A 15883-nucleotide genomic window follows, 5' to 3' on the forward strand; every position below is an offset into this window, starting at 1 on the left:
GTTAACCTCTGGGAGTGACTACTGGCAAAATGAAACTAAAAGTTATTACTGTTGCCAAAAAGTTGAAAAGAAATAAATCAAAGGGAATTCGCAGAAGGATTACTGAATTGAACACAAAGGATTAAAGAACCAGGACACACTCTTAAGATTTGTCCTCTACTGAATTAAACGTGTTATAATAAAATACTTAGAAGAGTGCTTGGTACATGGTAGGTATGATGATGATTATGGAATACTAATTGATAAATACATACCTTACTTTTCCATTAGCTTCAACATTTTAAGCTGCTTTTGATTTTATTTTAAAAGCATAAAATGTACGTTCCCTGCTGTTCATTTGTTTTATAGATATTGAATAACTATGAAATTAATTAGTATACAGAATTTTAAACCTAGACAGAATCTAGAGTTCATGTAAATGCCTAATTATTATAATCAGCCCCTTACATTTCTAAAGGTTAAGAGTTATAACATTACTTTTTAGCTAAATCCATACTAGGGAAGCAAAGTTCACTAACCTGGGTATAGCAAATTAAGCTACAATGAAACACTTAAAGAGTAACTTTTTATTGGCATTACAGCAAACTTCACATAAAACATATATTCAAATTATGATACTTCAAAGCTAGAAGGGAATAAAATACACCTAACTGTACAAGTTAAATATTTACAATAATAAAATCAAGAACTTTAGTTAAAATTTATCAGAAAAATAACAAAAAAGACTTCTGACAAAACAAAAATGATTAAAAAGAAAAAAAAAGTGACCTGATAAATATCAATACTTGTTAATTTTAGGAACTCAGTATGAGGAATAAGATATATTTCTTTACAATTTAAAAAATGTCCAGCTTTGGACGTCTTTTGACATTTGTCTCGCTGTTTTGCTTACAAATTTCAGGCTGCCACATCTCTGGCTGGCCAGCTGGCAGTGATGGTCTTTTCTGCTCTCACATGTTCTTTGGGCTTGGAATAGTCCCAGGGCCGGCGATTCTCAGTGAACCCGTAGAGTTTCCTAAGTGCCACTCGAGCAGCTTCTTCTTCTGCAACCATCACTGTCTCCCCAGGTCCTTCTGCAATCAACTTTTTATCACTAGGAAAAAAACCCAACAGTAGCCTAAAATTACATGGTGCATCATAAAATAAAGTGCACAAATCAGTTTTGCCTGATCTAATTTTGGCAACAATATTCACCAAAAGTAACAGAAATATTGCGCTTTTTTTTCTTTCTACCAGCAGTGTATGAACTGCTGATAAAGGATGTGTTTAAAGCTTGTCAATCTGATAAGCAAGAGTATCTCATTTTGCTTTGCACTTCAATTAAAACTAAAGAAGAAACTTCTTAAAACATTATCAATTTTCTCCTTTGTGATGTCTTCCATTGCTTTCATACCTATAAAGTCCTACATCACATAAAGATCAGAAAAATATTTACCTAAATTTTGGTTAGTTACCTTAGATATTCACAGTTTACATTTAATACTTCAATCCACCTGAAATCAATTTGAGGCAGGTCAACTGTTACTAAGAAACCAAAAATGTTCTCAGCATGGGTGAATTATACATTTTTGGTGGACAACGTTTAGTTTCTTTTCTTTCCCAGTTCTAGGCTCAATTGAAGCTGTTACAAGTGTGGATTGGGGTTAAATCTGTAATACTTATGAGTCAAAATTTTTTTACAGAAATATTTAGATTAGCAGATACTCCATGAAATTCTACAGTGAATAGTTGGTTAACAAAAGCTACTATTCTAAGGATGACCAGCAGGAAAGGAAGTAGTGACTAGATAACCATGGGAATGAGATTTTTATAAAATCTTTTAATGCAATTAGAGGTTATACTAAGAAATTGTGAAAAGTCAGTTTTTAAGGCTTCCGATCAATATTATGAAGTTAAGATTAAAATTTTACTAACCAGTATAAGCCAACAAAATACACAGGCAAAGCTGTGGTGCTTCCAGACTGCCTAGTAAGTCTAGATTCGGGAGCTGAGATATTCCTTTTCTTCAATTCTTCTACCAGTAGCCCCATGGGATTTATTATCTTCCAAATCTCAAAGAGTTCTTTGCCAGTCATTTGAGTAATTAAGAAGTCCTGCATATAAAAAATACAATTACAATTGATACATTTAAATTAGTATAAAGAAAATAAGGGCCATAATTCAAATTATATTTTTTATAGAAATTTAAAAATTTAACAGGATTAAGAGGTAAGAACTACTATGTATAAAATAAATAAACCACAAGGATATACTGTATGGCACAGGAAATATAGTCAATAATTTATAATAACTTTAAGTGGAGTATAATCTATAAAAATATTGAATCACTATATTGCACACCTGAAATTCATACTGTAAATCAAAATAAACAAGTAAATGCACATTTGATCATGAAGATCTCCTACCTAGAGCTTCTCCAGCTGTCTCCACATCAGCCTTTACTAGACCATCAAATACAGACTCCTCAGCATGGCTAAAAATAGTGCTGTTCAAATTCTGGGGTGCTTAAGGATCAGCTGGAGATCTAGTTAAAACAGATTCCTAGGCCATACTCCCAGGGATTCTCATTAGCAGTCTGAGGTGGTGCCTGAGAGTCTGCATTTCTAGCACGTTCTCAGTGATGGTAATACTGACGCACAGTTTCAAAAGATCTTCCCCACACTGGCTCTAAAAGGTCCAGACCCATCTCCCATCATTTCCCCAGATACAAAATGATCTGCCAACACAAAATTACTTGTAGTTCCTAGAGCAGAAGCTCATCCTCAAGGTTTCTTCCTGGAATGACCTTCTTGGGGCAGGTGTCACTTCCGTAAAGCTGCCCCAGCCCTGCTAGAGTTAGTTGTTGCCTCCTGGGCTCCCTCTCCTCCTTACAATAACTGGGAGCACCGCCCATATTCCACTCTACCTGTCTAATGAGCTGTGAGTAGGACCATGAAGGCAAGGATCGAATGCTACTAAGCTCGGGCTTCAGTGCTCAGCACAGTGCCCGGCACACAGCAGACAATAAATATTAGGTGGACAAATGAATGAAATAAGACAATTCAAACCTGTCAGTTCTACTATGGAAGGCAGCTACACTCACCACTACACCACCAATGCAGTCAGTTTTACTATGGGAGATATCAAAGCTCTTGACTTAGGAATGGTTATCTGAATTATCTGACTCTACTAGGATCTACAATTGGAATTGTCAACAGAGGCACTAAAATATGATAAACAAGTATTTCCAAAATGGTCTCATGACTACCCTGTGAAATTTCAAAAAGGTGACCCAAAACTAGGCAGTTCTAGCCTCTACATAAACTATAGTGATAGCGAGAGAATGGAAATCAAGGGAAGATTTTGTCAGAATTTCTTTAGAAAAAGCTATTTAATTGCAGGGGGAGGAAGGGGCAGGAGAGGCTTCCCTTTTCACCTTAAGCCTAGAGGGCTTCACAGGGTCCACTGGCTTCTGAATCTGAGGCAAGTGATGATCAGTCAACTGGCAGCCAACACACACGCCTGCTCAGCAGGCTGGCAGCAGCTGCCCGCAGTGGTGGGGTGGAAGTCTGCACCTGATCTCACAGGTATACAAATCCTTAAGACCCGACGTGGAACTCACAGAAGGGATGTCCTTTTGAAAGGAATCCCACCCAGGACGCTAGAAGCTGACAGCCAACACCCATGTAAAGGAACCTGGTTACAAGGTTCCATCAGGGAACAAAATGCTCACTAGAGTCTGTTTTAAACACTGATCAGGCTCAGAAAGCACTAAACCAGTTTACAGACATCAAGTAAATATCTTCTGCTTTCCTTTTTTCCCTCAGCTCCCACTCCAGAGGGGTCACTTAACATACCTGCTTCCCAAAGGCAAACAGGTAGTCTACCTATTATAAGCCCTGGTTGGGGAAGGAGGAAGACAGGTCTCATCTATGAACGAAGTCTGAGTGTTGGTCAATACAGGTATCCTTCTTGATCAAAATGATCAAACTCAGTGTCAAAACTAAATAAACAGATTCCAACAGTAAGGGATGCTGGTTTAAAACACCTGACGTTCAAAGGTCTGAATCAAGACTGTTTTTGTGACTTGAAGTGATTGCCTGGACTATCCATTATGTAAGAAAGACCAAAAACTCTTGTTTTCATCCAAAAGCAAAGGATGAAACTTCTCCCAGTTAACAATTCTAAAAGGACACTGGAGTTAAGTCATACCAATTATTTATTAAGTATTTTAATTAGCCAAGCTACTGGCTAACAAGGAGTTAGGTATACATCATAGGGACTCAGAAATCTAAGACTTTATCACTTTAGAAGAACAGAACAGCAGCTAGTACTTAAGCATGGCGCTGCCTAACCATACTAGCCCCTCCAATAGTGGTCTTTGGACTCATTCACTCACTAAACATCTACTGGGCATCCACCATGTAGGCACTACCCTTGTACCTGAGGATGTAAAGCTAAAGGCAGGGCTTGCAGTGCTTACGAACTCACAACCCAGAATTTAGTATTCACCTCTGATGCTGCCCTCAGTAAGAGACAACTGGAATAATTAAGACACTACCATAAAAAAGCTTTAGGTCTTTCTCAGTTTGGGCAGGGAGAAAAACTCACACGTAACCTGCCAAGGTCACAGAGCAAGGACATTAAGTACAAAAATAAATTTCTCTTTCTGTCTACCTCAAGCATGTCCCAGTGTGTGCAATTAACGATCACCTACCCTGATGAAAAGTGCCGTCCTCTCAGGTCCACTGCTCTGTAACAGGACTCCAATCACTGCAAAGAAAGTCTGCCTTAACACAGCTGGGGGGACTGGGAACTCTGCACTCAACGTTAACTGCTCCACTGCCAAGTTTCTAGCTACGTGACACACAACTTCCTCACTGGTGAGAAAGTCAACTAGACTTTTAACGCCTTCAGTGGGCAAGTCTGAGAATGCGTCCTCAAAAAACTGTGTGAGGCAGGTTTGTGAAAAAGATGTCCCTTGTTCAGATAGTTCTTGATTGTCTTTAAGGTTCAGAAGAACAGCTTCTTTCTCTATTCCAAGTTTTTGGCGTCTGGCCTCCTCACTTTTAATATAGCAGCTATTAACAAATGCAGTTTTGAGAAGATCTAAGGAAAAGGCTTCCTGTAACCGATGGCCAAATGCTTGCACTTCAGCATGGTAATCCCAGTTGGGCTTCTCTGAACTGAAAATGTAAAACAGAAGATAGATGGGAAAGAGAACAAGATGTTACTATGATGCAAACATTTTTCATTGTGATGCAATTTTATTAATTATATAAAGGAGATTTTAAAATACTGAGTTTCATTTAAATTCCAGACTCTGATTTTCTGAAAATTAAAACTTATGTCTCATGATTACTTGTGGTTCTTTGCCAGATTAATTTTCCCTTTGAGTCAAATGCCACATCAAAGTGGTTCTTCAACATCAGAGACTAAGCCATTATCCTAACTTTTAGGTGCTTTACTTCTGCTCTAAATGGGACTACACTTCATACTTAGATATGAAATACAAATTATAATTTCATAGGGTCAACCCATAAACAGTAAGTATATTATATTTATCTTGTATTTTATTATTTTAAGTTTTGAAAGCAACCATTTAAATTAGCAATTAAATAATCTAGTATCAATATTACAAATAGGTTAAAAGTTCATCATCATTCTCAAGAATGATTAATAGGTCTTTTTAAAAATAAAGACAATAGGTCTTCCCTGGTGGCACAGTGGTTGAGAGTCCGCCTGCCGATGCAGGGGACACGGGTTCGTATCCCGGTTCGGGAAGATCCCACATGCCGTGGAGCGGCTGGGCCCGTGAGCCATGGCCGCTGAGCCTCTGCGTCTGGAGCCTGTGCTCCGCAACGGGAGAGGCCACAACCGTGAGAGGCCCGCGTACCGCAAACATAAATAAATAAATAAAATAAAGACAATAAATCGAAAATAAAACTCTAAAAAAGTAAAAAAGTGCAGCAAAGTATAAAGATATGGGTTGTAAGTCATACGATGTATATAATCTATACAATCCATAAAGTTTCTTCCAACTATAAAAGCCTAAAGTGACTAACCTCACAATAATCAAATGTGAATTAAGAAGAAACATTATTTTATTTTTCTCTTTAGAAAGAACTTAATATTCTGTGTTGAAAGTATATAGGACTATGAACACGTATACACCTCCTAGTAGGTGTATAAACCGGATCGACCTTTTTTTTTGGAGGGCAACATTAAAGTACCTATCAAATTTTCATACTAAATTTCCAAAACAGTAATAACTTCAAAGCTGTTACATCAATGTAACTAACAGATGTACACTGTTTCATCGGTTGTAATAGCAACAGTATGGAACTCAAACAACCATAAATGGAGTCATAAAAGAGTGAGGTGCACCAACCTGTATAGCCACAACTACATGTCAAAGACACATTATTAAAGAAAAAAAGGTGCAAAACCTCATGCATAGTAAGGTCTTTTTTGAAGCTATAAAGATCTGCGTCTACTCCTACCAGATTTTCTACTACTGGAACAAGATTAATTTCGGCAGAAATCTAAAGCCAAACCGTTTTCCTTTTTCTCTGGACAGTGGACTTGTGATTGTGTAATTTTTTTCTGGCCCTAAATCGCAATACTGTAGAGTGCTTTCTTCCCTCTTGTCCGTACCCAAAGAGCTCGCAGGCATCATCACAAAGCAGGGGCGACAACACCCAAGCCCAGATAAAGATTACCCTCCAGCCGGCCTCATTTCTCACAACTTTCCCACAACTTTTGGATTCTAAATGGGAGTTCCGAAAGCGTCGGGGGCAGCCACGCGCCCAACCCCTTAGCAGAAATCCATCATTCCCTTTGCCTCGGCCACGCGTCCACGTCCCGCGGGTGTCCCTATCGCACAACTAGGGTCAAGCCAGGGGCGCACTAGCAATGAGCAATCCTTCCCGCCGCCGGGCCGAAGCTGCGGGGAGGGGAGGCCAGGGTCCCCAACCGCCACCCCAACACCGTCCCGAGGTGGCTCCTACCGGCGCACGGGCGGTGGCGGGCACCGAAGCAGGCGCCACCGCTCTAACTCCTTCTGGAAGCGGAAGGCGGCGCGGAATGCCTTCTTCACTCCCCGAATCGGCGGGGCGACAGCGGGTACGGCCGGTGCCAGGAGGCAGCGAGGCCTCCACAACAGTAACCTCACCAACCCGGATGCCATCGCGCAGAAGAAAGCAATGGACGGCGGAAGGAAGAAAGTCGGCCCAGCGTCACGGTAACACAGTTCCCCCGGAACCGGGGTAGGAGAGCGAGGCCGGGGCGGAGCCAGCGAGCGGCGGGTGGGACGACCGGGCTGTTTTAGTGCGCATGCGCAAACGTTGGTGTTTTTGCGCGCCTGGGAATTTCTCTTGGGGGAACAGGGCCTGCTGGGTATTTGGGTGCAGGAATTTCTGGAAAAGTTTCTTCATCCTGTCAGTTGCTCTCGTTCCTTCCGTTCTAATTAAAGTAAAACAAAAACGTTGTTTCACGTTTAGTTTAAAGAAAACACTTAAATTCTCAAAAAAAGAAAACACTTCTTATCAACATGTCTTAGAGCTCCAGACCATCAATCCAGCCGCTATTTATGAGCAAATATTTACCTGGCATGTCTCCAGAAGCCTTCGTTTTAGGACACCTATGCTAAAACATATTGATTTATCCAAAATAAACATTTTTATTTAAAAACTAAGTACGAACTTTTTTACAGAAAAAAAAAAAGGGAAAGAATGGAAAAAAACACATCAAGATGGGAACAGTGGACTTATGTCTTTTTTTAATCTTTCACTTTTTAGCAATATCATTATATTGCTTTCTTACCAAACTGTAAATATATTTTTTAAATTTAATATTAAATCACAAGGGAAATCTTGTCTGAATTCTCAATTTTTTTTTTTTTTTTTTTTTTTTTTTGCGGTAAGTGGGCCTCTCACTGTTGTGGCCTCTCCCGTTGTGGAGCACAGGCTCTGGACGCTCAGGCTCAGCAGCCATGGCTCACGGGCCCAGCCGCTCCGCAGCATGTGGGATCTTCCCGGACCGGGGCACGAACCCGTGTCCCCCGCATCGGCAGGTGGACTCTCAACCACTGCGCCACCAGGGAAGCCCTGAATTCTCAATTTTGAGTTGGGTGCAGAACATCTAGATGTTGAAAGGGGGCACCTCTTTCTGTGGTCTCTCTACTTGTTAATGGCGTTAAAATCCCTCCTCACCCAGATTGGGCTCCTATGTCTTCAGTTGTTCCTTTTTCCACAAACACCCTCTTTTGTCTAGTTGCCAAGTCTTTTTCAGTTCAGACTGAAAGCAGCTACCTGATGGCTTAGGCTACCTCTCTCCGAGGTTAGTGTAATCAGCCTTCATTGTAATCAATCTTATACCGTCCTCTCTTCCCTCGCACATCTCACCTACATTCATCTCCCTGAAACACAGACCCAAACATGTTACTACTTAGCTCAAGCATCTCTGATGTTAGGATCTGGCAAAGATTCTCCCTTGACCAAAGTTCAGTCAGGCTGCCGTAAGCCCTCTCCTCAACAAGGCTTTGATCTTAGGTTCCAGTGTCCCCCACTTGACAGGCCTGCATCACCCAGTTTCAGCAAGAATCCTGTTAAGTCAGTTTATAGAGGCTCCCCCATCCTCATTATCTCATCACCCTTGATATCTAATCAAACTTATAAGCCTCTCTATCCTCCAGTGATGTCTGATCACCCTGGCCTGCCTTCTGCAAGAGTTCTGTCAACTTGGTTTAGCCAGACTCCTCCTTTACCCCTTATGTTTCCTCTTAGTACTTTTCCACCCACTGACCACCCACCCTGCTCCTTGGCCTCAAATCCCCACTTGTCCCTGCTATATTGGGACTTGATCCCAGTTGTATGCTGGGGTCCCTTTTCCCTCATTGCAACAGTTCCTAAATAAAATCTGTTATTAACTACTGTCTAGCTGTTATTTTTCTTTGACAAGTCATACAACAGTTTAGTTCTCTTAGCTTAAATTTCAAGAGGAGGAATCTGAACTGTTCATTCCAGCTTGTAAAAAGGTTCCCTATAGGGAGGGAGAGAAGAAAAGAGGGATTTGGTACATATCACAAAACAAGCTGATGAATTTCTGGATGAAGCAAGTTCTCTAAGAAAAGGTGAGAGGGGATTGTGATTGGTCTTTGTATTACACTGCAATGTGAAGTATTGAAAATTCATGGACTATCAATTGAATAAATGGAATGGAAGAAAGCACAGGGAACTGTATTTTTGCAATATCCCATTACTTGAGAGAAATAATCTAATAAATGATCTAATAATCTAGTTGGAGCACAATAATGTTAAATGAAGTGTCTCTGTATTGAAAGTTTCTCATTGAGCAGTACTAAAGAAAAGGGGGGGATTGAAACCAAGCAGGACAAAAAAGCCCTTCCATGTCCCCAATTTCTTGTTGGTAGAAAAAGGCTTTAGTCACTAGGTCTTCCCTGAGTTCCAAAGAGCAGACTCAGTTACTAATTAGGGGAGTGAAGGAACATAGAAACAAAGGAATAGCAGTCAAGCAAGGCAAGTAATGATAGCTTAAACAATAGTTTTGCCATAAAACATAGTCCTTGTTCCTTCTCAAGGAAGAGACATAGCAGTCTGATGCATATCTCTGAGGTATTCTGCAGAAACTAAGACCTCCCCTCCATCCAGGTGGAGGATGGTGACTACAGGCTGACCAAAAGCACGTAGACTCCAGACCAGTTGGAACCAGAGGTTGATGTTTAAGATTCTGAAACATAACCCGTTACCTCACCACCAACCAACCAGAGGAAAGTCCACAAACTGCAACCCGCACCCCAAATGTTGCCTTTAAAAACCCTTCCCTGAAAGCCATCAGTGAGTTGGGTCTTTTGAGCACGAGCTGCCTGTTCTCCTTGCTTGGTGCCCTGCAAATGAATGCTGTACTTTCCTTCACCACAACCTGGTGTCAGTAGGTTGGCTTTGCTGCGCTGCAGCCTAATGGACCCAAGTTCGGTTCAGTGACATTTATGTTCCACAGGAACCAGCTGTGAGCACCCAGAAGCTCTTAGCAACACCCAAGTCTGACTGACAGTACCAGGCCAGCTCCTAGAGGTCTCATAGCTTTGTGACGTTAAGCAAGTGATTTAACTTCTCCATGGTTCGGTTTTCTCATCTCCAAAATGAGATTAAAAGAGCACTTATCTCTCCACCTCTTATGGTTGTTATCAGTATTGAGATAACCCATGTGAAGACTTTGGGATAGTGCTTGGTATATAGTCACCCCTCAATGAGTACCTTTCAAAGATTCTAAATTGCACTCATTTTTTCACACTTTATCATGTCTGAAATGCAGCTGTGGTCCAAACAAAGGCTTCTTAGAATGGATACAATGTAGTATTATTATTTTCCCAAGGCTCTGGTTTGGGGGACGATTCCTCTTCGCCGCCATCTGCTCAATCCACTCCTGGGTGAATGACTTTACTTTTCAACCTTTGTGAGTTTCACCACTGCTCTGGCAAAACCCTAAGGGCCTCTCTCTCCGCCAAGTAATTTTAGTTGCGCGTCTTCCCCAGCCAATACGATCGTTGGCGGCAGCACTCGGGAGCTTACGGCGGCGCGGCACCCTCACCGCCAAGGAGCCGAAGCGAAACCTGCAGGTCCCCGCCCGGCCATCAGCTGATGGGCCGCCCGCCGCGAAGACCGCCACCGCCGCCGCCGCCGCCGCCGCTGCTGTGCGAACATGGCGGCCGAGATCCACTCCAGGCCGCAGAGCAGCCGCCCGGTGCTGCTGAGCAAGATCGAGGGACACCAGGACGCCGTCACGGCCGCGCTGCTCATCCACAAGGAGGACGGCGTGATCACAGCCAGCGAGGACAGGTAGGGACGGCGGGTCGAGCGCGGGGCCGAGGCGCGACGGGGGCGGCCCGGACTCCCGCCGGCGACCGGGTGTAGGGACCGTGGGGTCGGCGGCCTCGTCCCTTTTCTCGTGGGGACGTCCACGGCCCCCAGGTCCCGCGGCCTGTCGCCCCGCCACCCTTTCTGGCCTCTGGGCCCCACCCCCGTCCAGGGTTCCCGCTTTTGGGTTCTCCAGTCTCGACCCCCGCCGCTCCCCTCCCGCCCGGGACGCCGTACCCGCTTCGCACCTTCAGTCCGGGACACCTGTCCCACCCGCGTCCACTGCGCTCTGCCAGCCCGAGACCCGCATCTCCGCCACGTCCCTCCAGTCTGGGACTCCCACCCCCCCTCGCCCTCTCCTTTGTGGGATTTCGCCCAGAGCTGGATGCGCCCCCTCCTCGGTCAGTTCCGAGCCGCTTTCTCTGGGAGCCGGGACTGGCGACCGGTTACACTGGCGGGACCCGGTGCCAGTGATTCCCTTCTTGCAACAAACCTTCCGGGGCTTCAAAGGTCTTCCTTCTGCTTTACGCTGGAGTTTACACCTCTGTTTGTGTCGCGCACACCAGGTCCCTAGATCAGTTATTTTATCACAGCAGCTCGGACCACCTGAATTGTTATTTACAAAATAGTTTTTTTTTTTCTAAAAGTGACTCACTTAAGAAAAAACTTAATAAGAATAGTGAAAGATACTTTTATTTTTCAGATAATTTGATATTTCCACTATTAATGGAAAACCGGTTATCACTTGCCATAAAAAATTAAACTAATAGCTAAAACATGTTCATCTGTGTCACCTAAAGTCAACTCTATCTTGTAACAAGACATCTTGCCCACCGTATTTTGGGAAACACTGATCTGATGCGATTTTCTCATTCTATCTAAAAGGAAACTGAGGCCCATGGAGAGGCACAGAAATACTGGTGACGCCACAAATGCACCCCAGGATTCCCCAGTCCAGCTCTCTGGTCTTCCCAGGGCTGTGTGATTGGATCGGAGAGAGGTTATTTGTTTTAAAACTTTGGCATTTTTTTAAACCCTGAAAGTTTAAAAGGTTAGTGGCTTTACTGTGGGAATTTGGAGGAAATGACTGATGTTGAGAGAAACTGTGTTTCCTTGCTTCAATGAGTGGTCTTAAAGGGTGATATTGCAAAAGTGGAAAGGCTTTCTGGAAGAAGGAAGGTACTGCTGTTCTCTTAAAGCTGGAGGCTTTTTGTAATCTATCTTTTGAAGTAAGTACCTTTGAGGGCCTGTCCCAAATGGAAAGAGGAAACCTGAAGCCCTCAGTGCCCCTTTGACCTTTGTATTTTGCTTTTGAGTGAGTTTATTGTGCGCAGGCAATTTACATGTAGCTGAACTTGGTGGGACCTGGGTGTGGGTGCGTCACCAGGATGGGAATGGGAGAGAGAGGGATACATGAGCCACAGGGAGAAGAGGGGAATGTAAAAAAAGGCAAAGGACAGAATAATGATATTTGCATGATATGAACATAGATGCAGACAACACTTTATACAAGTTAGCTGTCTTTATTCAGTAAAATATTTTATTCATGACTCATGTGTTGGGTCAATCGCTGAATATTTGAGATTATTGGCCAGGAGCAGTGCTGATAAATGTTTTATGGAAAGTGATTACTTAGCTGCCCTGGGACTGAAGTGTTCTGGGGGAGCCTTAGATCAGCTCATTTTGTCACTGGGGCACAGCAGGATCCTGGCAGATGACTGGACCAGGCGAGGGTTGGGGCCTCGGGTTTCTAATTGGTGTTTCAGGCCCATGGACCGTCCTGGAAGGTAGGACACTCTTTTCAGCAGGTGCTACACTTTATGAGATTTACGAAAGCACACGGCTATGGGGTTTTTGTTGTTGTTGGATATGGTGGTTGGTTTTTACATTGTCATAAATATGTGTCGTATTCTTCAATCATTTATTTATTCACTCATTTCTATATTTAGCAATACTGTACTTACTGAGTGCCAGGCCCTAGAGATAGAACAAGGATCAAAAGTCATAGCACCTGCCCTTATATAACTTTGGAATCATTGATTTTATGGCCTCTGACTGATAGAACCAGCCTGTTGAGGAAATAGAACACTGACCACCCTAATTCATCAAACAAGCATTTATTGGACACTTACTGTGTGCCGGGCCCATGCTAGACCAGTGGGTAGAAAAAGCTGACGCTGAAATTGTTTTTTCCAAAGGGCTGGATGGTGTGGTGAAGAGATGGCCATGTGCTCTCAGCTTCCTGGGTGCTGGGGAGACACAGAGGAAGGAGTATCCTTGGGTGAGGGCTGGGTTTCAAGGAAAGCCTCCCAGAGGAGAAATCACTGGAGAGAGGAGTGGTCCGTGTGACCCTGGTCCAGGCAATGGGAAAGGACAGGAGAATTTGGACTTTAGTTTGCAAGCAGTGGGGGACCATCAAAGAGTTCAAAGCAAGCAAATGACATGATCAGAATTTGTACTTGAGAAGTAACAATAGTTAACCTTTTAAAAGCCCCTTTCTTCTCTCAGTACAGAAGTGGACCCATGTACGTGACTGCATCCAATCCTCACATCTCCCTGTGAGGTGAGTTCAGTCACCTAGTCTTATCAGCAGTTCCAAAATTCAAAGTATTTAAAAAGTCAGATGTGCTTTTTGTTTGTTTTGTGTGAGTTAGGCCTGAAAACTCATTGCTGCTAAAACTTGACCTATAGAGTTGAGACTATTTGTAATCTTTATTTGTCCCATGTGGTGTGAATATTCATTTGTTTCACTGCAGAAAGAGCAATGCATTTAATTGCAGGCGCTGCCCCAGGCCCCGCTGGGAGGTTTATGGAACATTTGGTGTAGGCATCTTATTGTAACGGGCATTTGACCATTTGGAAAACTGGGGCACAAAGGACCTTGAGTAAGTACCCAAGGTCATGTAGCCAGTAAACGATAGGACTGCGATTTGAACCCAGGTCTGACTCTGAGGCCCCCAGTTCTTTCTGCCACGGCCCTAGTTCCACACATTTGGAAAACCTGAGTCCAGGCAGTGTCAGTGACTGTCTACTCCGGCAGCAAGTGTAAAATGCTAGGATTCTGCCTTCCACCCCTCCCCCCTCCCCCCGGGGACATTGGGTAATATCTGCAGGCATTTTGGTCGTCATAACTCGGGGAGGGCACTCCTGGCATCTAGTGAGTAGAGGATGCTCAACATCCTTTAATGCCCAGGACAGACCCTCATGAAAAGGATTATGCAGCCCCAAATGTCAATAATGCCCAGGTTGAGAAACCCTGGTCTAGGCTTAATGTACATGTTTATCTGGTCTCTCTAGACAGTGGTTCTCAAACTTGAGTGTTCATCAGAGTCGCATGGAGATAAATCTTGTTAAAACACAGAGATTCTAGTTTAGTAAGTCTGGGGCGGGGCCTGAGAGTTTGTCGAGAGTTTACTTGTCATGATACTTGTCTGTGGAAACCCACTGGGAGAGAATACTGTTTATACGTTGTCCTCTTTTTTGTCAGCTTCTGGGATGTATTTGCCTGGAGTCCTTTAGATATACCCACCTATTTCCCAGTAAAACCAAACTATATATATGATAGAGCTACATACAGAGAATCCCCCCAGGGAGTAATAAACCATTGTGGAGTATTCAGCTTAATTCCATCGGACCTGGTGTCACTGGTAATGGTTTGGGCAGTGAGCTTAGGGGGTCTAATCAGAAACCTTCAGGGGTTACTGTGCCATGAAGGGTTAACAGAGAATGGCGCTACTCTCACATGCATTCATTTCTATTTTGTTGAAGTAATAAGTACCCCACGCTCTTTTGCTTAAACTTCATTCTTCATGAAACCTTAATTAGTATTTTTAAATTTTAGTTTTCAGTTGCTTGCACTTTGGAACTAGAATATTTGAGCATGCAAAGTAGAATGATACATTTGTAAAGTGAAAAAAATATTCTTGAGTCAACGGAGTATGACTGTCTTTCTAGTCAGGAGACTGTGAAAATAAAAGTAATAACCTCAGTATTACGTTTCAGAATTTGAACCGCAGCAGTCATTTTCCTGGTAAGGGAAACAGAAAATGAGACTCTGCTTTCAGGACAGAACTGAAATGTGGTGAGGCAGCAGGAATTGATTCCCTAGACACGTTTGCTTTTTGAACTTCTTTGCTGTGAACTGCACCAAAAAATTAGACAGTCAGTTGGTTGAAAAGGATAGATAGCATTTTTTAAAGATAAAAACTTTATTAAAAGCCTTATCAATAAGTTAAGGCTGTGGGCCCGCTGTCTTCATTTTTTGAAAAATAGAGTTTGGAGAAAAGCGTGCTAATACTATTGCTTCAGGGGCCTGTGGGCCAAGGTTGATTTCTGCAAGAAACTCAATTTTGTCTGGCCCAAGTCAAACAAAGAGATATCTCATATATTTTAAGATATTTTAGGATGTTTCTCTTAGGCTGGTAAATAATAGAGATTATAGAAAATCAACTTTTAAAATATTTTTGGTGGCATCTTCCTTTTTTTTGTTGTTACACCAGCTATTTAATTTTTTTGTTTTCTTTTAGACATTTCTAAGCATATTAAGACGGTTTGAAGGAAAAATTATGTATTTAGTAGCTGTTCACATGGAAACAATCTTAAATAAACAACTTGATTTTTAAGTGTTATGCTTAGGAGGAAACCTGGAGTAGCTGGAAGTTTTTAGTTTATACAGAAAACCAGAGTGTTAACCACTGTATTTTTGTTGTCATGCAGTGCCTAAAAATAGACTCTTTCGTTTGTGTTACAAAATAAAGTGAAGAAGTGAGAAATGGGAAGCCTGGGTGGGAGAGCATTTATTCCTCTGTCGTTAGAGTAGTTTTTCATTGTTATGATCATTTTCTTTTTATAGCATAGTTTAGAACAGATTCTGGATCCAGAATGCCAGAGTTTGAATCCCAGCCATGTGACCCTGGGCAGGTTACTTATTCTCTCTGTATCATAGTTTTCTCATCTGCAAAATGGAGATAATAAAGGCACCTACCTCATGGGGTTTTGTGGGAATTAGATGAATTCATATGCAAAGC

General features: G+C 42.6%; 2 protein-coding genes across 2 annotated transcripts in view; one reads left to right on the forward strand and one right to left on the reverse strand.

The window, feature by feature from the left end:
• Window positions 1-777: 777 nt before the first annotated feature.
• MRPL44 (mitochondrial ribosomal protein L44) lies at window positions 778-7168 on the reverse strand (the record flags this gene model as incomplete). Its single annotated transcript, XM_079710285.1, has 4 exons — window positions 778-1093; window positions 1915-2093; window positions 4697-5165; window positions 6990-7168. 4 exons carry the CDS (start codon window positions 7166-7168, stop codon window positions 898-900), a joined length of 1023 nt encoding a protein of 340 aa, XP_079566411.1. The 3' UTR covers window positions 778-897.
• A 3518-nt stretch (window positions 7169-10686) lies between these two features.
• WDFY1 (WD repeat and FYVE domain containing 1) overlaps window positions 10687-15883 on the forward strand; it is a 44709-nt gene continuing 39512 nt past the window's right edge. The window contains exon 1 of the mRNA XM_079710060.1: window positions 10687-10838. Within this exon, the coding sequence (XP_079566186.1) occupies window positions 10702-10838 (137 nt within the window). The 5' untranslated portion in view covers window positions 10687-10701. The remainder of the gene's footprint in view (window positions 10839-15883) is intronic.

The sequence above is a fragment of the Hyperoodon ampullatus genome, assembly GCF_949752795.1.
Source record: "Hyperoodon ampullatus genome assembly, chromosome: 8".
Classification (NCBI taxonomy): Eukaryota; Metazoa; Chordata; class Mammalia; order Artiodactyla; family Ziphiidae; genus Hyperoodon; species Hyperoodon ampullatus.